The sequence below is a fragment of the Macrotis lagotis genome, chromosome 8 (assembly GCF_037893015.1).
Source record: "Macrotis lagotis isolate mMagLag1 chromosome 8, bilby.v1.9.chrom.fasta, whole genome shotgun sequence".
NCBI classification, from domain to species: domain Eukaryota; kingdom Metazoa; phylum Chordata; class Mammalia; order Peramelemorphia; family Peramelidae; genus Macrotis; species Macrotis lagotis.
The window spans coordinates 42,866,139-42,890,978 of NC_133665.1; the positions used below are offsets into that span (position 1 = coordinate 42,866,139).

The 24,840-nt window shown below is 36.0% G+C and overlaps 1 protein-coding gene across 2 annotated transcripts in view; it reads right to left on the minus strand.

The window, feature by feature from the left end:
* The window catches only part of ELP1 (elongator acetyltransferase complex subunit 1), a 90,940-nt gene that overhangs the window by 28,430 nt on the left and 37,670 nt on the right, over positions 1-24,840 (minus strand). For both annotated transcript variants that reach the window (XM_074196752.1, XM_074196750.1), the window contains 12 exons: positions 24,075-24,168; positions 21,423-21,653; positions 18,602-18,772; positions 17,406-17,505; positions 14,953-15,135; positions 13,480-13,586; positions 12,991-13,094; positions 9,899-9,952; positions 9,695-9,800; positions 899-1,014; positions 435-508; positions 39-117 (listed from right to left, as the gene is read on the minus strand). In XM_074196752.1, the coding sequence (XP_074052853.1) occupies positions 39-117; positions 435-508; positions 899-1,014; positions 9,695-9,800; positions 9,899-9,952; positions 12,991-13,094; positions 13,480-13,586; positions 14,953-15,135; positions 17,406-17,505; positions 18,602-18,772; positions 21,423-21,653; positions 24,075-24,168 (1,419 nt within the window). The remainder of the gene's footprint in view (positions 1-38; positions 118-434; positions 509-898; positions 1,015-9,694; positions 9,801-9,898; positions 9,953-12,990; positions 13,095-13,479; positions 13,587-14,952; positions 15,136-17,405; positions 17,506-18,601; positions 18,773-21,422; positions 21,654-24,074; positions 24,169-24,840) is intronic.

Consider the following 24,840-nt stretch of genomic DNA (forward strand, 5'->3'; position numbering starts at 1 on the left):
ATTTGAAGAATGTATATATGAAAATATTAGAGATTTACCTGTGGGTTATGGTCATGAATTAGATTTAGATTAATTCTCAGCTTTCTCATACATTCAAATGCTTCTTTAAACATAAGTCTGTGGTAAGATTAAAAAAAAAGGATGGAAAATACATATTTCAGAAAAATTCATTTCACTGGAATGGTATGCTTTCATGATTATAAAAAATTTACAAGTAGTTTATCTCCTATATACAAAAATATGAAAAAAAAAAAATATATATATATATATATAAAAATTCCAGAGTTCATTGGTTTTCTTATAAGATGTTGTAGGGAAAGGAATAATAAGACAGAAAGAATTCTCAGTGCTGTCCAAAGGTTATTTTTCTTTCAGTCTTGAAAATTTTCCTAATGTCAATAAAAAAAAAAGGCAAAACCATATATGGCACTCACCTGTCTAACCACTTCCGAATCTGAGCTAAAACCAAGGCTTGATGATAGACAACTTCTAAGTTTCCCCTTGGCATCTTTAATACAATAAGATAAATGATATATTAAATGTTATGTCTAAAAAAAGCAGACAAATAAATAGCACCCCAATTCAAAGAAAACTGGCATAACTGCTAGCACAAACTTGTAAACAAAGTAGCGGCTCAGCATTAAACTATCTTTTAATAATAACTTTCTTCTTGCCTCTTACTTTGCTACAGTAAAAGGAGAGCTTGTTAACAAAGTTCCTAGTGGGCAGGAATTTTGTCTACACTGTTCAACAGAGAAGACACAAAGACAGGCTTTTAATAAATACCTTGGATGACTTCTCACAGAAGAAATCTTAAGGGCAAATCTGGTATCAAAAAATACTCAGAAAAAATTACCTAGAAAAATTAGGAAAAATTACTTAGAAAAAATAAGCTGACCTGTAATATGAGCTTTGTATCCTGTGGCACAACAGTGACAATGCGGGAGCCTCTTTCTACTTTCCGTAGAGTTTCTTCATTAGAGGAAGTACTGTTGGTCAGACCTGCTTGAAAAGCTGAAAACACCAAAACGGCAAAACAAGTTGAAAAAACTACCATAATCACTCAATTATATGTAGTGAAGGCCTGTAGAAAAGAATGCAGATGTGTTATATGAACATCACAGAATTATACTTAGGCTCAAGTAGAGGAATAAGAAAAGTCTATAAGTCATACCAACAGGCAATCAAGTTATTCATGAATATAAGAGTTTCTGTACCACAAGAACCAACCAATATGAAGCATTCAGAAATGCAGAGGACAAGTTTATATAAACTGATGTAGAGTAAAATAAGTAGAATGAGAGAAACAACATAAATAGTAAAGATAATATAAATAAAAAACAAAAAGTCAAACTTAACAAGGAAAAAAGTTTTTCTGATTAAAGGGCTGATATCAAAGATAAAGAACTTATTTAAATTTATAAGAACAGGATAAACTGACTGAAGGATATGAAAGGATATAAATGTCAGTTCTCAAAAAAAGAAGTTATCAAAATGATATAAAAATGCTTCAGATAACTAATAAGAGAAGAAGAGTACATTTAAAACTTTTGAGGTTGCCCCTCAACCTCATGAGATCAGCAAAGAAGAAAAAATGAGAAAAGGATAACTGTTGGAAAAGCTGCAAGAAAACAGACCCATAATATACTGTGATGGAACTATAAACTTTTCTAACCATTCTTGAGATCAATTTGGAATTATAACCAAAAAGTAATTAAATTCTGTATATCATTTGATCCAACAACACACTATTAAGCATGTACTCCAAAAGAAAAAAAGAAAAACTTTTTTTTAAAGAATGCAGGAAGGAGCAGCTAGGTGGCGCAATGGATAGAGCACTGGCCTTGGAGTCAGGAATACCTGAGTTCAAATCTGACCTCAGACACTTAATAATTACCTAGCAATGTGACCTTGGGCAAGCCACTTAATCCCATTGCCTTGAAAAATCTAAAAGAATGCAGGAAAGGGCTCACATATAGGAAAATATTCATTAGCAGCTATTTTTTTGCAATGATAAAACTTTTTTTGAATTTTATTTATTTAAGGCAATGGGGTTAAGTGACTTGCCCAAGGTCACACAGTTAGGCAATGGTAAAACTTTTGCAGTAGAAACTGAGATGTCTACTGATTCTCAATGGGTGAACATATTATGATAAGTCAATATAACAGTATTATTGTAAAAAAGTGACAAAAGGTATAGATTCCTCTGAAATATGAGAAAATATGTATGAATTAATGAAGACAGAGTGAGAATAAAAGAATCAGGAAAAAATTTATGCAATGTCTACAACACCATTATAAAAACAACTATGAAAGATTTGAGAGCTAGAATCAAAGAATGAACTACTATGCCAGAAGACTGATAACGAATCATGCTTCCAAACTTTTGACAGAGAGGTAATGGACTAGCAATGAAATATACATTTTTGGACATGGGCAATGTATGGGAATTACTGACTAGGCTAAATAGATACAAGGGAAAGTTATTTTTTGGGTTAATGTTGGGATGAGAAGGAAATTAGTACTAGAAATACTCCTTCAAAAAATAGAATTAAAAAAAGAATGTCAATGCATGTGGAAGAGATCAGAAGGAGTTTCACAGGTCAACAGAGCTTTGAAATTAATGTGCTAAAATGAAGACTAGTCATATGTAATTGAATTTGTGAGTTTACATACAATCTATTTTTCTAAACTTACATACAGAAATGCAAATGATTGCTGATACTTATTAAGTTTAGAATAATAAAACATTTAAAAATTAAAAATACTGATTAAAAAGAAAATAAAGAAAATCTAATGCAAACAATTTTATCTATTCCCCAGTCTCTTCCTCAAAAAAAAAATTAGTTTCTACTTTAATCTTGGGTGTTCATAAATACTAAATTAATTACAGGTGGAACTTCAAATTCAATAAATCTGCTAAGCATTTTAGAGGTAAATTAATTAAATGTTTGAACAAATACAGCCCACAAATGATGATATGAATATCCAAATGGTCCTCATAAAAAAGGTACCCCATCCCTGTGCTAAATACAAAGAAAGACTAAACACAGGTTTGACCTCAAGGGACTCACATTCTAATCAGGGACATGATTTGTAAACAACTCTCAACATATAAGACTCATGTAGCATAAAGAAAGGTGATCTTAGATAAAGACACTAGAAATGGGTTGAGAACTAGAAAAGCCGTCTTTCTGAAGGTGAGACTGAAGAGAAGTATGAAATAAAGTTAGGGAACCCTGGTGTAGGGGAGGAGGAAGAGGAGGGATGTGAAGGGGCTGATTGGGTAGTAGGATCAGCAAGTAGTAGACCTCTGAAGCTGAATTGTACTGAGAGTAGAGGGAAGTAAAGCACAAGACAACTGAGAAGACAAAGACAAGGGGCCAGGTTGTCATAGGCTTTAAATGCCAAACATAATTTGCTATTTGATCTTGGGGTAAAATGGAGACAGAGAATGGTAAATAGGAAGGGAACAGGGTTAGACTTGTATGTGAGGAGAGTCACTTTGGATTGCTGAGTAAAGAAAGTAGAATCAGGGGTGTGGGCAAGAGAGGATCATGTCTTAGGCACTCTCTCATAAAACTTATAAACTAAGTTCTCCTACTCAAGGTAACCTGGAAAAGAGCAGAAAGGCTCTGCTCCCCGGGGTTGGAGGGGCGCCCGCCAGAGGGGTGGCCCGCTAGAGTGAAAGAACTCCAGCCTCCTGGAGGCAGCCCCAGGGCGCTGGGAGCCGAGGCTCACAGCAGCGGGGGAGTTTACTGAGCTATGCCCTGGGGAGCACCAGACACAACTTGGGGGAACAGCAGGGAGACCTCTGCCAAGGTGTGCACATGAAGCCCAGCCCTCAGAGCACAAAGGGAGGCCAGGGCAGTCCAGAAACAGAGGCAGGCGGAGCCAAGCAAGAGCCCCCAGGGCATGAGCCCACTGAACCTAGGGAGGGGAGTGAAGAGAATGCAGAGCTCTGTCCTCTGCCCCTGGAACAGGAGGCTGGGGTTCTGACCACATTCAAATCCTGCTCTCAGTCTAGGCCCCCCTATAGAACAGCAGGGCTCTCCCCACCTCAGCCCCATGGCAGAGGGAGGCAGTTACGGTCATTCATAGACCAGGAGGGAGGACAGAGCCTCATACACACTGAGATCCTGGTGGGGATATCCCAAAAGCTCAGGAAGCACCCCCAAAACAGGCTTAGGCTGGGAAAATGAGCAAGCAGAGAAACAAGAGGAACACCATTGAGAAATAATTTGCCTATGAGCCCAAGAATGATCAGTCTGAAGATGAGGAAGCACAAGCTCCTGCATCTAAAGACTCCAAGAAAAACACTCAGGCTATGACAGCTCAAAAAAGACTTTGAAAATCAAATGAGGGAGTTGGAAGAAAAACTGGGAAAAGAAATGAGAGAGATGCAGGATAAACATGAAAATGAAGTCAGCAGCTTAGTCAAGGAAATCCAAAAAAATGCTGAAGAAAATAGCATGCTAAAAACCAGTTTAGGTCAAATGGATAAAACAGTTCAAAAAGTTATTGAGAAGAATGCTTTAAAAATCAGAACTGGCCAGATGGAAAAAGAGATAAGAAAGCTCTCTGAGGAAAATAAATCCTTCAGACAAAGAATAGAACTCAGGGAGACTGATGAATTAACAAGAAATCAGGACCCAATACTTCAAAACCAAAAGAATGAAAAATTATAAGAAAATGTGAAACATCTCATTGAAAAAACAACTGATATGGAAAACAGATTTAGGAAAGCTAATTTAAAAATTATTGGAATACCTGAAAGTCATGATCAGGAAAAGAGCCTTGACATCATTTTCAAAGAATTACTACAGGAAAATTGCCCTGATATCCTAGAAGCAGAGGGCAAAATAGAAATGGAGAGAATCCACCAATGCCCCCTAGAAAGAGATCCCAAAAAACCAACCCCTAGGAATATTATAGCCAAGTTCCAGAACTCCCAAGTCAAAGAGAAAATATTACAAGCAGCCAGAAGGACACAATTCAAATACCATGGAGCTGCAATCAGGATCTCACAGGACTTAGCAGCAACTACATTAAAAGCGCGTAGGGCTTGGAATATAATATACTGGAAGGCAAAAGAGCTTAGAATGCAATCGAGAATCAACTACCCAGCAAGGCTGAATGTCCTCTTCCAGGGGAAAAAGATGGACTTTCAATGAACCAGGAGAATTTCAAATGTTCCTATTGGAATGGCCAGAGCTGAACAGAAGATTTGATCTTCAAATACAGGACTCAGGTGAAGCATAGAGATTGGAGGAGAAGGGGAAAATATGAGACTTAATGATGAACTGCATGTATTCCTGAATAAAAAAATGACACTGATAATACTCATATGAAACTTCTTAATTAACAGAGCAAGTAGGAGATTTTATAGATGAAGCACAGGAGAAAGCTGAATTTGAAGATAAAATATGGTATAAAAATGGAATCAATAGAATAAAAGGGAAATGTAATGGGAAAAATAAAAAGGAGAGGGGGAATAGGCCAAGATATTTCATGTAAGATTTTTCTTTATTACAATGAGCTATTGCAATGATATGGAAGGGGGAAGGCAAGGGGGAATGAGGTAATCTTTGCTCTCATCAGAGGTGGTTAGGAGAGGAAACAGCATACACACACACACACACACACACACACTCAATGGGGTATAGGCATGCGGAGTAAGGGGGGGGCAGGGGAAAACGGTGGGGATGTGAATGAAGGACGAGAGGAGAGGATGGACCATAGGAGAAGAGTGGTCAGATATAATACATTTTCTTTTTTACTTCTTGTGAGGGGTCGGGATTGGATGGCCTGTCTAGGACCATAGGACCAGGTGGATGCTGGGCCTAAGGGGTGGTAGGTGGGCTCAAGGCCTCTTGGCCCCAGGGCCAGGGATCTGTCTGCTGCACCACTCACCTACCCTACAACAGAGACAGAGTGAAAGGAGAGAGAAAATATAGTACATGGTAGTGGAGAAGTATGAAGGGAGGGAGTTGCAATCAGCAATGGCAATGGTGGAAAAATATGGAACTTTTGTGATGGGCTTATAAAGAATGTGATCTACCCGCGATAGAGTTAGTGATGTTGGAACACAGACTGAAGCACATTTATTATTATTATTATTATTATTCTGGTGGGGTGCAGGGCAGATGGGGCTGGGTGGCCTGCCTGGGGCCACATAGCAGGGTGATCATTGGATGTCTGGGGTCGGATTTGGACCTGTGTGCTCTTGGCTCAAGGGCCAGTGTTCTGTCTGCCACCAAGCAGCCCCTACTATTATTACTATTTTATTTTATTTTGGGTCTTTTTTTTCTTTTTTTGGTTTTTGCAGGGCAGTGGGGTTGGGGTGGCTTGCATGTCACATAGTGGGTGATTGTTGGGTATACAAGGCTGGATATGGGCTTGAGTGCTCTTGGCTTCAGGGCTGGTGCTCCATCCACTGCGCCACCTGGCCATACCTACAATTATTACTATTACTTTTTTAATTTTAATTTTTTTTCTCTCCCCTTTACTTTATCATTCAAGTGAGTCTAATTTTTTGGGGGGAGAGGGGGTATTTTGTTTAATATTAAACAATAATATTTTATTAACGTATAAAAAAAACATTATTTGTACAAAGAAAGTAGAATCAGAACAATTCAAACCCTTACTTGAGCCTTCCATACCTGCTGTCATCCTAATTCTCTTCTGCTCCTAAAAGATAATCTGTAAACAATAGATGTCTCTTCTTTTTCTCTTCTCTCTCTCTCCTTTACCCATTATAATCTGGTTTCCAAAGTCATTCCATAGGAACTTCTTTCCAAAGTTTCTAATGATCTCTTAGTTGTCAAATACAACAATCTTTTCCTCAATCCTCATTCAACTTGACTTCGTCCACCTTTGTCAGTGTTGATCATTCTTTTCTCCTTAATATTCTCTTCTCCCCACCTCCCTATTTGACTACTCCCTCTGTGTCTTTTGTTGGATCCTTTACAAGCTTAGATGTCCTTCAGGCTTCTGTCCTGGGCCCTCTTCTCTTCCCCTTTTATACTATTTCACTTGAACTCATCAGCTCCCATGGATTGAATTAGCAACTCTACACTGAAAATTCTCAAATCTACCTTTTCTGCCCAAACTCTCTAACCTCTAATCTTGCATTCCTAATTGTCTTTTAGACATTGTGATGTCCAGTCAGATATTCAGGAAACATCTTAAATCCAAAGTGTCCAAAACTGAATTTTTCCCCTTTAAACTCTCCCCTACTTCAACCTTCTCTATTATTATAAAAGTAATACCAACCTCGCAGACCTTCAGGTTCACTGCCTGGGAGTCATCCTGGCCTCTTCATTATCTCTCACACTCCAATATGCAATCTGTTTTGTCAGTCTGTCCATTTTACCTTTACAATATCTCTCATCTGACCTGCCCACATTCTAGTACAGGCTCTCATTAACTCACTTCCAGACTACTGAAATAGCCTGCTGGTGGGTCTACCTATTTTTAAGTCTCTCCCTGCTCTAATACAGCTTCCTTTTGATGACCAAAATGATTTTTCCAATCATGTCACCCTTTCTCAATAAACTCCAGTGGTTCTCTATTACTTCCAGGATCAAATATAACACATTCTGGCATTCAAAGTTCCTTCCTTCCTTTCTGGTCTTCTTACATTTTACTGACATGAACACTTTCATCCAGTAATACTGACCTTCTGTCTGCTTCACCTCTCAGTTCTAGACATTTTCTCTTCTCCTCAGCTCTGCCCACTGACTTCTCTGGTTTCCTTTAAGTTCTAATGAAAATTCCATCTTCTAATGAAAGTTTTCGTCAACTCTTCTTATTTCTAGTGCCTTCTCTGCTAATTATTTCATATTTATCGCATAGTTTACATTGTATCAGTTACATATAATCTCTCCCACTGAATTGTGAGCTCCTTGAGGGGAAGGACTACCTTTTGTCTCTTTTGTATCCGAAGTCTGTAATATGGTGCCTCACACTTATACACAAGATTAGGAAGATGGGCAATAAAGCAAAGAAACAAAAACAAAAAACTGCTTGACCTTCCTTGTCATTAGAAAGCGACTGTAGCAGTGGTATGTGACAAGGGTTTGGATAAGTTATAAGCTTCCTGAAGCCTTGTAACTTTTGATGATTCAAGTTCACAAACCTGAAGAAACAAGTAAAGGCTGCAGCTAACAGAGAAGATGCTATGGTGTATTAGGATTGACTCTGCCTATTTTTGTCCAGGGAGGAATGATCATGGAAGTAGGGTGGAAGGTACTATATTGGTTCATGACACTCAGACCTCAATGAACCAGACTGAGGAACTAAGAATGGTACCTTTATCTACAGAACTTACCAAACATCTATTTCTGCTTTTCATTGCTATGGAAATACTATAAGCTGAAATATTTGTCTACTTAATAACATCTATCCTACCCAATTTAGAAAGAGTGAGAAAACAAAATTCCTTATGTTCAAGAATGAACCTTTTTCTGGAGATGGAGAAAGGTGACAAGGGAAACTTATGTCCAAGTCCCATCAAAAAACTATTATAAATAAAATACCACCTGGGATCTTTTTGCTCCTCAAGCAAAACTGAAAATATCAACTTCTGCTAGTAAGCTTTATTTCATTAATCTGGAAGAGAACCCTCTTAAGTAATGTCCTCAAAAACTGAAAAAAAAATTTATGAGCAGTTTTTCAACTTTTAAGTAGAAAGGTCTAAATATAATTATATTAAAAAAGAAAAGACTCCCAGAGATGGTGATAAATAGGAAGGAATGGTGGTTAGAGGAATATATTAGTATTAAGTACAAGGCAATAATCTTTAAAATGCAAAAGAAAGAGTAGAAAGACACTTTCAACAAACTAGAAGAAAACTGATTGCTCCAGATGATGGACAAAATAAAGGAAAAGCTGAAAGATGAAAATGTTAATCAAGCTATTCTTTCTTACTGCTACTGCAGACAAAATATGAATAGACCTAAGTCTGTAGAACGATGGATTTAGGAGGTTAGATATATGGCAAAATATGCTGACAAGACGAGCACTGAATATTAGAATGAGTTACAAATGGGATCTTTAAAGAAGGCTGCAGAGTCTTCCTCTCTAGAGTCTTTTCATGGGACAGATTACATATATATATATATATATATATATATATATATATATATGTATTTTAGGTTTTTTTGCAAGGCAAATGGGGTTAAGTGGCTTGCTCAAGGCCACACAGCTAGATCACTATTAAGTGTCTGAGAGGCTGGATTTGAACCCAGGTACTCCTGACTCCAGGGCTGGTGCTTTATTCACTGTGCCACCGAGCCGCCCCCATGGGACAGATTTTAACTGATTCAGAATGTCTTTTTTTTTTTATTAGTTTTTTTTTTTTGCAAGGCAAATGGGGTTAAGTGGCTTGCCCAAGGCCACACAGCTAGGTAATTATTAAGTGTCTGAGGCTGAATTTGAACTCAGGTACTCCTGACTCCAGAGCTGGTGCTCTATCCACTGTGCCACCTAGCCACCTCTATTTGGAATGTCTTAATTATCTTGTATACAAATAAGGAAAGTGACTAAACTATATTTCAAGATTTACACTCTTGGGATTCCATATTTAAAAGATAATAATAAAAAATAAGCAAAACCACATAATCATCAAGTCTTTAGAAGGAGACTGAGAACTTCTATCACAGTTGATTATAGTTCCTATCTGAAAACTTACCTTTAAAAGAAGTATCTCTCAAGTACAAACACTGGCAGGTATGAGAGTGAGTTGTCAGCAGCAAAAACTCATCATATACAGCAAATGACATGATATTTGATGCAACCTACAAAGTGGAAAGCAAAGCAAGAGGGAGAAAGTCAGCATTTAGCCTGTACTCATAGCTACGTTCAATGGGTCAATTTTAAAAATTAGTCTAGATACCTCAACGTCATTAATGAAAAAGCGACACCTATCAGTCAGTCCCAGGATACACTCCTACAAAAAGAAAAGAAAATGTAGATTGTGACATTCACCCTAATTTTTCAATAGGCCATATAAAGGGACCTCTTACAGAGGATACCATTTCTACTAGAGAGCTCAGTTGGATAGTCACATGACAAAAAATGATCAAGTTTCTCCCAATGCCCATTATTTTAGTCTAAAAGATGAATTTTGTGAGCCAATTTGATAAGCCATTTCTCCCTCTCATGTTCCCTCCTAACCCAACTTTGAGAAGAAAATAGAGAATGCTTTGCTTGGTGTGAGGAAGAAGGTGTGATTATAATAGTTGAAGACATACAAATCACTAGAAAGTATAAATAGGATTACTTGAAAATATATTAAGAAAAGTTAAACTGCTCTGGGTTCAGAGGCTCCACTTGAATTCAGTCAAGTATTGCTGGCCAGAGAAGCTGAATTCTTCATCTTTTTTGTCAACAGTCAGAGTCTAGAATAATTTACATTCACTATATTTTACTAGCAAAATTTTTCTCAAAAGAATTCAAGCAGGGATGCTAATAATACTTCCATGAAAGTTTTAAAAATCTATTAATATAAACTAAAATTAAATGTAAAGGACCTATAGAAAGCTATTTTATATAGCATCTTTGCTATTACTATGTTATGTACATGGCTTTAGAGATGATTAGTATGTAAACTCATTGACAAATTTTTTCAGAGGATGACTATGGATGATTCTCAGAGGTACAACCTGACAAAACAGCAAAGAGAAGGGGCAGCTAGGTGGTGTAATGGATAAAGCACCAGCCTTGGAGTCAGGAGTACCTGAGTTCAAATCCAGTCTCAGACACCTAGCTGTGTGGCCTTAGGCAAGCCACTTAACCCCATTTGCCTTGCAAAAAACCCTAAAAAAAAAAAAAAGAGGGAATGTAGGCATATGGGTTCTTAGCTATTGATAATCATTTCAATTTTTTTTTGTTAATATCCATTGCTTTCATTTTTGTTAGCATCCATTGTTTTCCCTTCCAGGTGTTAATTGCCTTCCTCTTTTTCAGCTATATAGATATCTCTCCTTTAAGTTTTCAGAATTCTGTCATCTCCAATAATGACTTCTACTATGTCCTAGTTCAATTATTCTTTCTTTGTTCTTCATCTTGAGTATCATTTTTATTTTTTCCTCTAGCATATCAAGTACTGAGAAGTTAGAGTCCAAATATGGTAAAGTATCATTGATGATCAAAATAATTTATTATGGAAATATTGATAAGTGTTTCGCTTTTTTTCCACTTTCAGCTTCATATTTAGTTCTTGGTATAATCTGGATTAATTGGGTCTCTTGTAAGCAATTGTCAGACTGATTATTTCCTCTATTTCTATTTGCTGTTTTTTTTTTAATTTTTAGTTTTTGCAAGGCAAATGGGGTTAAGTGGCTTGCCCAAGGCCACACAGCTAGGTAATCATTAAGTGTTTGAGGGCGGATTTGAACTCAGGTACTCCTAACTCCAGGGCCGGTACTCTATCCACTGCGCCACCTAGCCGTCCCTGCCTACGTGCACTCTTCAAAAAAAATCTTTGAGAATGATCTATACACATATCCAAGATATCTGATTAAAAAATATTACAAAGGAAAACGCAAACTTTTGCAAAAAAATTACGTAGAATATTTCATACCTTTATAGCTACATAATCGACTAAGAGGTACAGAAAATACAAGATTTAACAGTGCTTACAGTTTACTCATTTCAAAAAATAGCCTTTAAAGTTCTCTTCCAACAATCTGCCTCCCATATGTACTTTGATATCATACAAGATTCCTTCATAGTTGCAATAAAATATTATGATGATCCTGATTATCAAAACTAAGGAAAGCATAAAATGGTCACTAAGACTATCTGTGCTATCATGGAGAAGGACTACCACAGAGTTCAATTGTAAGAAGCTGCTGTTTGCAGAGAGCATTTTGATGATTGTATTAAGTTACAGAATACTACAAAGTTACCTTATTTATTAACAACTCAAAGTAATTAGACCTAACAACCCTCACAGGAAAAGATGGTAATAAAATGTTTTAGACCATGACATGCAAATAGGATTGCTAGTCCACTGAGCTGACCTATCAGAACACATGTTTGTATACTCAATGCAGATAAATATAAAATTAGCTTGGCCCAGAATTAAAAGGGAAGGAGATAGTAAGCTGGCTTGTATCTGGAAAATTAAATTACACTTTCAAATACCCAAGTTTCTCTTTGAAATGAAAACTTAACTTTTTAAGACTTAAAAACCTTCCAAAAATGCTATATGACTGAGAATACCATAATCTCCAAAGGATAAAAAATATGGATCATTCAAAAAGAGCAATGCGGAAATATATGGCAGGCGCTAAGAGGCTGCAGAATATTGCCAAAACAGAATTGCACCCAAGAGACAATCAAAGAGAAGAATGGATGAGGATGTGAGCCAGGTATAAAACAAAAATGAATGCTATCAGTGGACAGTCTCTGTGTTGCACTGGTACCCACAGAGTGTTTTAAAAACCATGGAGGAAGGTTCCCAGTCTGTTGAGTGGACCATCTAGGGGGAATATATGTGAAAAACACGGGACAAGATTCATATAGGCTAAAAAAAGCATCAATAGATGATGTTGGAGGAAATACCCACATTGCTAAGAGCAATGACTGACTGAATTCAAATATACAGCCATAGGACACCATATAGGAAGGATCTAAATTTCTGTCATGGCTACTAGAACATTTCACATTTAAAGGGGATAATAACATGTCATAATAATAGCTTTTTCTAATTTTCTGTGCTTTTTAATCCTGATTATTTCCACTCAATTCTACAGAACCCAAAAAAGTAAGTTAACACTACCTCCACCCTTGAAAATTTTGTGCAATGGGAGATATACACTTGCACAACAAGCTTTAGATATTATCTCAGTACACTCAAATAATGAATAAAAATCATTATTAAACTCTTTCTAGATCTCTACCAAGCATGCAGAAGCCAGCAGAAGAGCTGCTCTAGCACAGCATTCTCTCTTGGAGAAGTCCTTTCCCAGGATCACTTACTTCACCTCCTATCACAGCCAGTGTAGTCTGTGTACATGGGTAGGGAAACTGGACTGCAAAACCACTATGATCCTTCCACATTTCGATAGTAGGAGTTGGAGATTCTATAAATATATACAAGAACATTTCTTTTTGGATTTTGTTACTTTAAAAAAAACAATAGTACAAGGTTTAAGGCACTTAAAGTAGTAACCAAGTCACTTATACCCTCCAGGATACACAGAAAGAAGTAGGAATGATACATTTAACAATATGCATATTTTTAAAAGGCAAAGTTCAACCTCTGAGAAAGGTCCAGTAATATATATTACACTTTTCTAAAAAACTAATAAAATAGAAAAATAGTAAAGTAGTCAGAAGTTCCAACCATGGTATAAATAATATATTAAATTCTTTAATGGCACACCCCAAAAAGTAAGAATTGAACTCTAGCATTTAAATTTATAAGAAAAATTAATAAAACTTATAATGTGGAATTTTGATAATTACCCCAAAGGTATCTAAGGATCTGTCCATCAGCTAACTGTAGTGCCACTGACTTGGTTTTGGGATTGTAACACAGACTGATCACAACTCCATCCACAGTCACTGATGAGCTAGCAGAAATTAGAGAAGAACAAATGATTAGTTGACAAGATTTCCTGGTTTAAGCAAGGGAAAGAATAAAAAAAGCCAGTTTCTAAATGGCATGACTTCCATTTCCATAGAGAGGCAAGTAAGATATAGAGGAATAAAATAAATAAAACCCAGATCTACAGTAAGAAACCCTCAATTGTACATACAAGTTCTATGGCCTTGGTGAAGTAACAGTTTCTTTGTATCTTGATTTCATTACTATTATATGTCTTGCTTTCTGTGTAACTACATAAGATAATTTCAAATTTGAAAAAAAGTTGCATGGTTTTGACAGCTCTACCTAAAAATATTTAATTCCACCTGTTGCAGTATTGCACACTAAATGAGAACTATACTTTTATAGTAGAACTCTACTTTCTTGGTTGCAAATACTTTGTCAGAACATAAATATAAAAAGATTCACTTTTTCTGTTGTTAAAGTTCTTTGGTAGAACACAAGGCATAGAAAACTCAGAATAACAGAATCTAGGATCTCTTGAATTTATCCACTTTCCTTTCATTATTTGTCCAGGATTTTATTACTACTCCTCTGACCTACTATTACCTTACCATCTTTTGATCTCATAACTCTTACCACTGCAATCTATATTACACACAGTAATTCAGAGTTCTGATCAAATCACTCCCCAGCTCAAAAACTGTCAGTGGTGCCTGATTCTATACAGATAATTTTTTTGGGGGGGGGGGCTAAGGGGCTTGCCCAAGGCCACACAGCTAGGCAATTATTAAGTGTCTGAGGCCGGATTTGAAGCTGTGTCCAAACACCTTCCACATTTTAGATCACACTATTCTATTCCAAGTCACACAGACCAGAGCCTATTTGCCATTTTCATCCTTTCCTTTTCTATCTCAAAACCAGAACTCATTCATCTCTCTTCCTGGAGGGGAATACCAATTATTTCCTTACTCCCATTCCCAACATTTGCCTGTTTAAATCCTACTCATCATTTAAGATCAGGCTCAAATGAGTATTTTCTTGTCCTCTTTTATCTCCAGAAAAGGAAAATTAAATTCTCCCTTCTTTTGAAATCTCAGATTTCTTTTTTATTATATATATACATATATATATATATATATACACACATATATATATATATATGTGTATATATATATATATATATATATATATATATATATATATATATCAGGCTCTGCTATGTACACTTGTTCCTGTCATTTCTTCGATCAGATTTCAAGCATATATATCAGTGAATTTTGTATTACCAATGCATTACTAAGAGACAATTAAATTAATAAAGATTTGTTCAAACAGCATAATTCCATTTTGTTATTAATGAATCAGAAACATCTAAAAGTTCCTAATACCTGATATTCAGATGTCCACTTTTGCCCTCAGTCTCAGAAAAAGTCACAGTCAACTGAAGAACAACAGAGAATGAGCCAGTCTGACCATGACTGATAGCCAAGAAAGTACCTTCTTGGATCCAAGTGAGAAGGCATAAGTTCAGGGGATTTATTTCCTGATCTTCTCTGTTTTCAAAGTGAATTCTGTTTTCAAGAAATTAAAGATAAAAAGTTTTGAAGGAAAATAATTTTTGTATGTAATTTATAAAATACTTTTGCAATTTTAATTGTTCCATGTAAATTTAAAGCAATTTAAAAATTTTAAAACTAACATTTTGTTATTATTAAAAACTGAACAGCTAAATGACTTTGTATAGTTAATCCTCAAAAACCTAAAGCGACAATTACACAGAAAATGCAAAATGACAATTAATCTAAAAATCATTTTATACTTGGATTTAGAATGTATTTTAATTTCTTCTTGGAATTCACAGCACTTTAAAAAACAGTCAATGAGGTCAAACTGTAAATGTATTACATAAGAGATTAAAAATCTTCTTAAAATCTTGCCACTTTATTTCCTTGCTCAGAACTCCTTGCTATAGATTTCAAGTTAAAGTATAAAAGAATCATTCCTCAAACCATCAGAAAACACTATCCTAAAACACGTTATCACTTCTCAGATTGTTATGCTGTTTCCATCCGCTTTGTTACAAAAAAGAAATAAGACAACTGGTTTTTAAATCTTTCCATCTGCTAGGCTTTAGGCACCTACCTGAATACACAAGTATACAAGAACTTTTACGTGATACATTTTACCACTTAATTTTGCCAACAAAAATCTAAAGGCAAGATGTGCAGGCAATTTATCCAAAGGATGATAATGTGCAATAGAATAAACTATTCAGGTTTCTTGGCAACTATATTTCTCTTTGATAATATAAAAGTCCAGTGGAGAGATTTCTGGTCAGTAAGACCTGAGTTCAAATCAACTCAGACAGTTACCTGATATATGGCCTTGAACAAGTCACTTAATTCAGGTTTGTCTCTGTCTCCACGATTATAAAAAAAAAGGAAGTAACAGCATCTACTTCCCAAGGACAGCGTGAGGATAAAATGAGATATTTGTATAAATTCTAGTTGCTGTTTTTATTTTTTACAAAGATAATCAAGGTCAAAAGATAATAATGACCAATCTCCCCAAAAGAAAAGGTTATTTGCAAATTAGTCTTTTGTTTTGGTCTGAACTTGTGATTTCATCTGTGCAAAGAAATACTGATGTGGAAATGCCACCGACATGTCAATCTGGAGTCAAGTAACTTGTCTATGGTTATACAGCTAGCATGGGTCAGAAGCAAGGTTGGGCCTTTTATCCATTATTCCCAGCAGCATATAGTCTTAACACAAAGAACTTTCTTTGTTGGAATGGATTTTTCTTTATTTTGTTAAACACTTCCCAATTACATATCAATCTGGTGGGCAGCACTCAGAAAGGCTTAAACCTCTGAAGTACACTACTTCTCTCTTGAAGTAGTCATTAGCATTCAATTAAAAATTGTTTAATTTTTAAAAATTAATTGTTTTAATTAATTAAAAACCTAATAGGCTGAGTTTCAATTGTACATCAGTAATAAACTTTTTATTTCAACAATATTTTTGAATTTCATATTTTGTATGGCTAAGAGCAAACACAATTTTAAAGTAAAAGTTTGCCAGAAAAACCATCAAGATGTGAAAAGGGTACTTATATGTTGAAAGAGTGTACTGTTAATTTCCTCTATACAGGGCCTAACTTTTTGTGTAAAACTTTTAAAATGGGACAGAAAATACATAGAATTATAAAAGTATCCAATTATACTGAAATAGTTATCAAAATATATATATATATATATTTTTTTTTAAAAACTCAAGTTCTTGGAGCCCTAATTATAAGCTGTTTTATGATATAATAAAGTAAATACTGTTCAGACTAGCCAGATATTCATATTTCTGTTATAATTTCTGTATTCCCTAAGTGAACCTTTAGTTCAACGGGCACAAGTGTAGTTGAATAGTTGAATAGCCTATATACAAATTATAAATATAATGTTTTACAATCTTATTGAATTTTAACATACATGATCTTATTTTGCATATTTGAAATAACTTGCGAACAGTTTTAAGGCAAACTATAAGAAAGAGTAAAAGAAAACAGATCAACATCTGAAGTGCTAAAAGTATTTCATTTTCAGCATTCAAGTATTCTATCTATACCTCTTGATTTTCTTCAAGCGATCTGGATAAAAGGAACTCACATAGAGAAAGACAGCAGATAGTATCACCAAAAAGAGGAAAGCAGGAATGAGAGGATATGGTTGGGACCAAGAAGTATTTGAAACAACTGGCAAACATTTATTTTTCTCAATGGTGACTTAGCAACTAAGGCTCTTTCCCTTCTTCACCTTGTACCATCAGATCATAAAAAAATTGCCTACTTGTATATTTTTTCCAGGTGAGGTATCCTAACAGAAACTTTAAATCCATTTCCCCCCACAGCTCCTATTTTCACTGTAGGGTCTAAATCTGTAGCATCACCTAGAAAACAAATATAATTACTATTATTATTATTATCACAAACAGAAATAAGAATACAATAACTCATTACAACTTTTCCTTCATTTCCACCAAACTACTTGACCAATGCATTACTACACAATAAAGGAGTTAAAGTCAGAGGGGTCACTATCCCTCCTCTCCCATATACAGACATTGATCCAGTCTCATTTACTTTTGGAATGACTAAGTGACATTAAGCTACATTCTTTTTTTTTTTTTTTAGGTTTTTTTGCAAGGCAAATGGGGTTAAGTGGCTTGCTCAAGGCCACACAGCTAGGTAATTACTAAGTGTCTGAGACCAGATTTGAACCCAGGTGCTCCAAGGCCAGCGCTCCATCCACTATACCACCTAGCTGCCCCCAAGTCACATTCTTTAAAAGCAAATTAAAGTGGAGATCACAGCTGATTTTCCTAAGCTATTCATGACTCTTCCACATTATTTCTTATTTCTATAACAAATATTAAGTGGAGGGTTGGGGCAGAGGAGAAGGGTAAAAAGCACGAGCTGAGAGAATGACTAACAAGGATTTTCCAGTTTATACAAATTAGTCTTTTTAACATAAATCGATGCATTTATAAAATAATTGTAGAAATCACAAAACTAAATTCAGTTCATTATATCAAAAAGCACTGAATTTTACTTATTGATAAAATGTTTTGACATAGCAGATGCTTCCCAACATTTATTTAACTACCCTCACAAAGTATAATCCTTCCCCAATTTTAAGTAAAATTGCCTTAATAGTGAGTTAACTCGGAATACAAATATCATTTGGAATTTGTATTTTGGTTTTAATAAATAGGAAATCCCATAGTTACTATACAGCTCCCAGGTTCCATCATACTTAGCTACCTGCTCTTCAAGATGCTTCATAAACCAACAGAAACTTAAAGTACCCCTTAGTCCAATTTAATATGAAAACACACTACAAAGGCAGTATCAAATTTAAAATTTTTTTATATAGTAAAATACAACACTAGGGTTTATTTTTTTATTTAGTCCAAGTATTATTATATCAGAACAAAACAATGAAAAATAAAATCCCAGATATTTAAAACAAAAAAACACTCATACCAGATCTATAGACAGAAATCTGGTTATTGGCATCAAGAACAGCAAGGGCACTGCTTGTTTTAGGATGAGCACAGAACACGACTTGGTTCACAGGATGTGGAAGATGCAACTCATAGGTACAGAGAGGTGGAGGTACCACAGAATGTTGAAAAGCTGTCACCAATACCTTGGCTTCAATTGAGAAACAATTATTACATAAAGGGTTAGTTACAATATTGTTTTCATTAAAAAGTAGTCATATATATACATAATATCGCATAACTAGAGATGGCAGTATCATATTTCTATTAATTTTCCTTTACAAGCTATCTTTTTTGTCTCTGCAATAAATTTAAGTATAAAATGAAAGAAAATCATAATAACAAGTTTATAAAAGATTATGGGAAATGTTTGTTAGCTTTAACAGATAAGGAGACACAAAGGGTACCCAAATAGATGCTCTATATTGGGAAGGTTTCTCCTCCCTCCAGGATGGCCAAGAACTGCTGAGGTGGTCAGTGAAATCTAAATGACTCTGGAGAACAGGAAACACACATGAGGAGCAAAAATGAGGAAACAGTCCAATTTTCAAAGAAGGGAGAAAGGTTTTTAGTCTTTAAATTATAAATTATTGATATCTTCAATTAGTGACAACACTCTAAAATAACGATGCCAAACTCTAATAGAAAGGAGGGGAAGGGATGCTAACATGGGAAGCATACAAAAATTTTTTTATAAAAATTACTTTTTGTTACCATTTTACACTACATATTGAGTCAAAACAATTAAGAAACATTTTTTGCAGGTGAGGTATTGTAACAGAATTTCCCTTTCATGAAATGGCTACCATTTGACACATATCTCTCTCTCTCTCTAGACCATATAGGACAGACTTTGCAAGGAGTCTTTCCCAGGCCTCCTTGGCACTAGCACCCTCCCTCTGAGGCTATCTCCAATTTACCCTTGAATATATTTGCCTGCATATCAACTCTCCCTGATTAGTATGTGAGCTCTTCAAGGGCAGGGGCTTTATTTGCTTTCTTTGTAAATCCAGCACTTCGCACTTTTTAAGGGCTTAATATGTGATTACCTAATTTCCTTTTTTGACAGGATAAAACAGACTTGGTAGGTCAAAAGAATGCAGTGTATGTCATTCATCCAAATCTAAGCAAAAGCAATCTGACACCAGGAAAGCCAGGATGAAGAGGTGATCAGACAGATGAATGAACTCAATGTTTTTTGAATGGCAAAACCACAGTCATCATTAATGATTCTAGGTCCATTTGGAAAGGGACCTTGGGTGGACTGCCTCAGAAACTTCTGCTTAGCTGTATGCTATTTAACATTTAAAGGGACAGACCTTATCAAATTTGGAGAGGAGAGGTGAGGAGAAGAAAGGAGAGAATTCAAATGCTGCCTTGGAGCACAGCTTTCTGCTTGGAACCCCCTTTGGCCAGGCTGGGCCTATCTCAGCCACAGGGTCATGTTCTGTATGTAGAAGAATCAGTACAGACTTCGTCCCCCTCATGGTCCAGCTTCACCCCAGCACCTATGCCAGGGACCTTCTTCTGCTCCCCCTGCCCATCAGAACAGGCTGGTCTTCTTCTAGCATGTTTATACATGTCTTCTATGTGTGGAGCCTGGCCCACAGAAAGTCCTTAATACATACCTTGTCTCCGTCTTTGCACACCTATGACACAGTCCTGGTTTTTACATCAGCAAAATTTCCTCTGTCCTATGCTTGCACAGTTGTTTAATCTAAGCGACCCCTGTTAAAATTAATCTTTATGGCCTGAGCTATAATCTCTACACCACTCCAGAACTACATTTAGCCCTAAGGTCTTATGTACCATTGGTCCAACAACATGCACCCAGAGTTCTAACATCAAACTTCAAATGGTGGCCTACAGTTATTACATATTAAAGTACAGCAAAAACTCTATTATATCTGAATTTGTGTAAATCATTTGTGAATGTTTTATTATTAAACATTTTTCTATATCTAAATTGTGAAATTTGGTGGCGCAGTAAATAGTGTATGGAACTTGAAATCAAGAAGACCAAAGTTCAAATCCAGTCTCAGTCACTTACTGTGTGTGACTCTGAGCAAGTTACAACCTCTTTCTGCCTCAATTTTTTTTTTTAGTTTTTCAAGGCAATGGGGTTAAGTGGCTTGCCCAAGGCCACACAGCTAAGTAATTATTAAGTGTCTGAGGCCAGATTTGAACTCAGCTACTCCTGACTCCAGGACCGGTGCTCTATCTACTGCGCCACCTAGCCGCCCTCTCAATTTTTTTTAATCTATGAAATGGAGATCATGAAAATACCTATCTTTCAGGGTTGTTGTGAGGATCAAATAATATATTTGTAAGATGCTTAGCAAACTTTAAAGCATTACATAAAGTTATCTATTATGATGATACTCCAGATTAGTTTCTTATATACATATTACTATATAATACTTTCTTATTATAACATTGAACATTTATATGATAGGTATAAATTTCAAACCCCCCAAATAGAGCTATAATCAGTTTTTTCAATATAGACTATACAATAAAGTAACTATCTCACATTATATATTATCTTAATAAGAAATAAGAATTCATTTTTTTTTCTTCCTTTTTTCTTTCCTGCTTTCCTTCCTTTTTGCAAAAGCTAACAAGTTATCTATTCAAATCTTATAATATGCACTGGCATCTATGTTTCACACATAAAATATGAGGAAACAAAGTTCCCAGGCAGGAAGGAAGTGAAGAACATTGCTTTAATTATTAGATTCTCCTGTCTTCTAACTTAGTTCACTTAGAAAGGTTATCAAAGTTTCCAAAAGGGAACTTACCTCCATCAATGACAGCCACACTTGCTAGGTCACATGCATTCTCTCCAGTGCTCCGGTCAGTACTCCAGTGCCAATCATAGCAGAGGTAATGCCATCCTTGACAGAGCACATGTAGTCTGTATGGAGTCACTGGGTCCCAAGTCAGGGACACAATCTTGCTCTTTTTCCAATCACTAAAGTGCAGGCTTTGCTTAAGGTACCAGTGATAGTTCCCAACTGTCCACAGCTGAACTACAGGAGAAAATAAAAAAGTTTTTAGAGTAGAAAGATCAAATTTCCTTTTATTTGCTAGTGTGTCAAAATATGGACTCTGACAGTTCCTTTAGTCATTTAACCTGAAAAAACAAAAAACTGACAACTAGGGTAGAATGTGATCAGAAGTAGTCACAGTGCTAAAAGTTTTGCTTAGTTATTTTTGGTGTTGCTAAGATAGGGTTCAGTTGGGGGGAAAGGGAATAAGAGATAATAACTTCCTTTAAAAAATGGTTCCTATGGAAGAAAAATATCAGGTATCAATCAGGTATGAATAAGGTCCTTCTTTTATCCTGGATTTGAATTTCAGGGTAATAGAAATTCAGAGAAAAAAACAAACCCAAGGTAAGAACATGTTCTTTTCTTGGAGGGCTGTCAACAGAGCAAGAGAAGATATCTTGGCAAGATTCTGCAAATGTTCCTTAACTAATAAAATATCCCACTTTTGATATAATTGTGAAGTTACTGCTATCACTATAAATTTAGCTACCACCAAAAAGGTTTTTATTTTCTTCTAATTACTTGCCCTGAAATTAAGGTTACATTGTCAAGATAGTAATAATCAGGTCATATTCTTGCATTAGTTACTCAGGTAGCTGAGAAACATAGATTAGCAATAAGAATTCTTTGAGGAAAAAAGTATATATATTAAATTATTAAAATAGTTAAATATCATCTTGTTGAGCCAAGTTAATATGAACAAGAGACATTTTGGTATGGTAAAGAAATAGTCAGTCTCAAACCTGGGAAGAACTGGGCTCACCCAGGTCCTGCATTTGATACATATCAAGCTGTGAGATCTTAGGAAAAGGAGAGGAAAGGGTGATGGTTGATTATTTTTATTTTGAATTTTATTTTCAGTTCTACATTTTCTACCTTCTCTCTTCATTGAGATGGCAAGAAAGATAAAACTCATTACAAATATGTAGCCATCAAAAAGGAAGGAAGGAAGGAAGGAAGGAAGGAAGGAAGGAAGGAAGGAAGGAAGGAAGGAAGGAAGGAAGGAAGGAAAGAAGGGAGGCCAACTGGGGCCACTCTCTATCTGGAGGAGGATAAGTGTTTCATCATGAGGCCTTTGGAATAGTATTGGGTCATTGCTGATCAGTTACTAAGTCTTTCAAAATTGATTGCTGTCACATTATTGCTTCTTACATTGTTCTAGTTTTGTTCATTTCACTTTGCTTCATTCAAACAAGTTCTTTCTGAAATCATTCTCTTCATCTTTTCTTTATTTTTAGGTTTTTGCAAGGCAAATGGGGTTAAGTGGATTGCCCAAGGCCACACAGCTAGGTCATTATATAGTGTCTGAAGACGGATTTGAACTCAGGTACTCCTGACTCCAAGGCACTACTGTGCCACCTAGCCACCCCTTCCACAATTCTACCAACAGTGTATTAGTGTGCCTAAATTTTCTCATATCTCCTTTAGCAAGTTATTTTCCTTTTTTGTCATAATAACAATCTATTGAGTATGAGGCAGTACCACAGAGTTATTTTAATTTCTATTTCTTTAGTTTTTAGTGACTTCAAAGCATTTTTCATAAGACTATCAATAGTTTATTCTTCTGAAAATTTGTCAATTCGTATCTTTTGACCATTTATCAATTGCTCTTATTCTGGGATATTTGACTCGGTTTTCTATATAGACAGTTCTTGATTTATATAAATTTATACAAATATATAAATTATACAGATTCTACTTGATGTGAAGAATTGTGAAAGAAATTTGCAATCCCAAAAATCCTTATGTAAACTTTATTGTACAGTACCATGATCTCCAGCTCCTCTCCTGATCTTCAACTTGGTACTCCACAGTCTCCCAATACCACACCAAAAAAGGGGAACCCCAACCCCCCCATCCCCACCAAAAAAAAAAAATCTCCAAGTGAAAGCAGAAGTATGGAAGGGCAAAGAGCTTACCTCCAGTTGTCGGACTGGGGGCAAGACTGAGATCTCTGGGTTGAGAGAGGAAACCTTCGCCCTGCACCACCCACCTGCGTCTATCTTCTTCCTGGTGCGTTGCCTGTCCTCTCTTTTCTGTATCTATGTTTGGCCCCCTAGGTTTCTGCCTCCCAAGTGTTTGTTCTTCATGTCACTGAATCATATACTGGTCTCCTCCCGTAACTGGCTCAGCCCCCTTCATCCCTTCCTTCCCATGTACATAGGCAAATTCATATTATAGAAAAATTACTATATCATCTGTAGAATGAATTACCTATGTGAGAACTGTTTACATGTACATGCATAATTATTAAAAACAAAATAAGCAAAATGGTAGAAAAGAGGGCACTGTAAAATCCATGAATAAAAACAGAGGGCTCAGAGCTCATGTGCTTCTAACCATCCTAATATTTTTATACATACTCAGGATAGTTAAAGCTATGACTCTACAAGCTCTCACCATAGGATGCTGGCCCTGCATTCTCTTCATATTTAAGGTCTTCAAGCCAAAGTGCGAGGACTGTAGAATCCAAATTCCATAGTAGTTCATTCACCTGTTAAGAAAGATTTTTGTTGTTACTGTACTTTGTCATTGACTTTTCACTCAAGTTTCCAAAAGCACCTAACATTGGTAAAGTTTCTGCTCCATGTACTTTAAAAGCTAAACTCTTCAAGCCTATATAAACCAAATAGTTTTGAATGAGTCCAACCTCAAGATCAATTCTTGAGAGAAGTCAACTAACCCACTAAGCACCTGCTTATTCATTAAGTGTTCATAAAACCAATTAGCTAGCATACATTAAGCATGCACTATGTGGTAAGTGGGGCAGTCAGGTGGTTCAGTGAGTAGAGTCTTGGCTCTGGAGTCAGAAAGACCAGAGTTCAAATATGACCTCAGACACTTACTAGCTGCCTGATCCTGATCCTGGGCAAGTCACTTAAACCCTGACTGCATAAGACTGGAGAAGGAAATGACAAAGCACTCCAGCATCTTTGCCAAGACATTGTGGATTTGGTCCACAGGGTCACAAAGAGTTAGACACAAAAGAACAACACTGAAGTACAAGGAATAATATACACACAAATATAAAGTGAACAAACATAAATATATATGAAGTAGGTGCAAAATAGTCTGGGAAGAGGGGGAAGACCAGCCATTAGGGGGATAAGGAAAGCTTTATGCATCGGACAGTACTTGAACTCTGCCATAGGAAGAGAGATTTTAA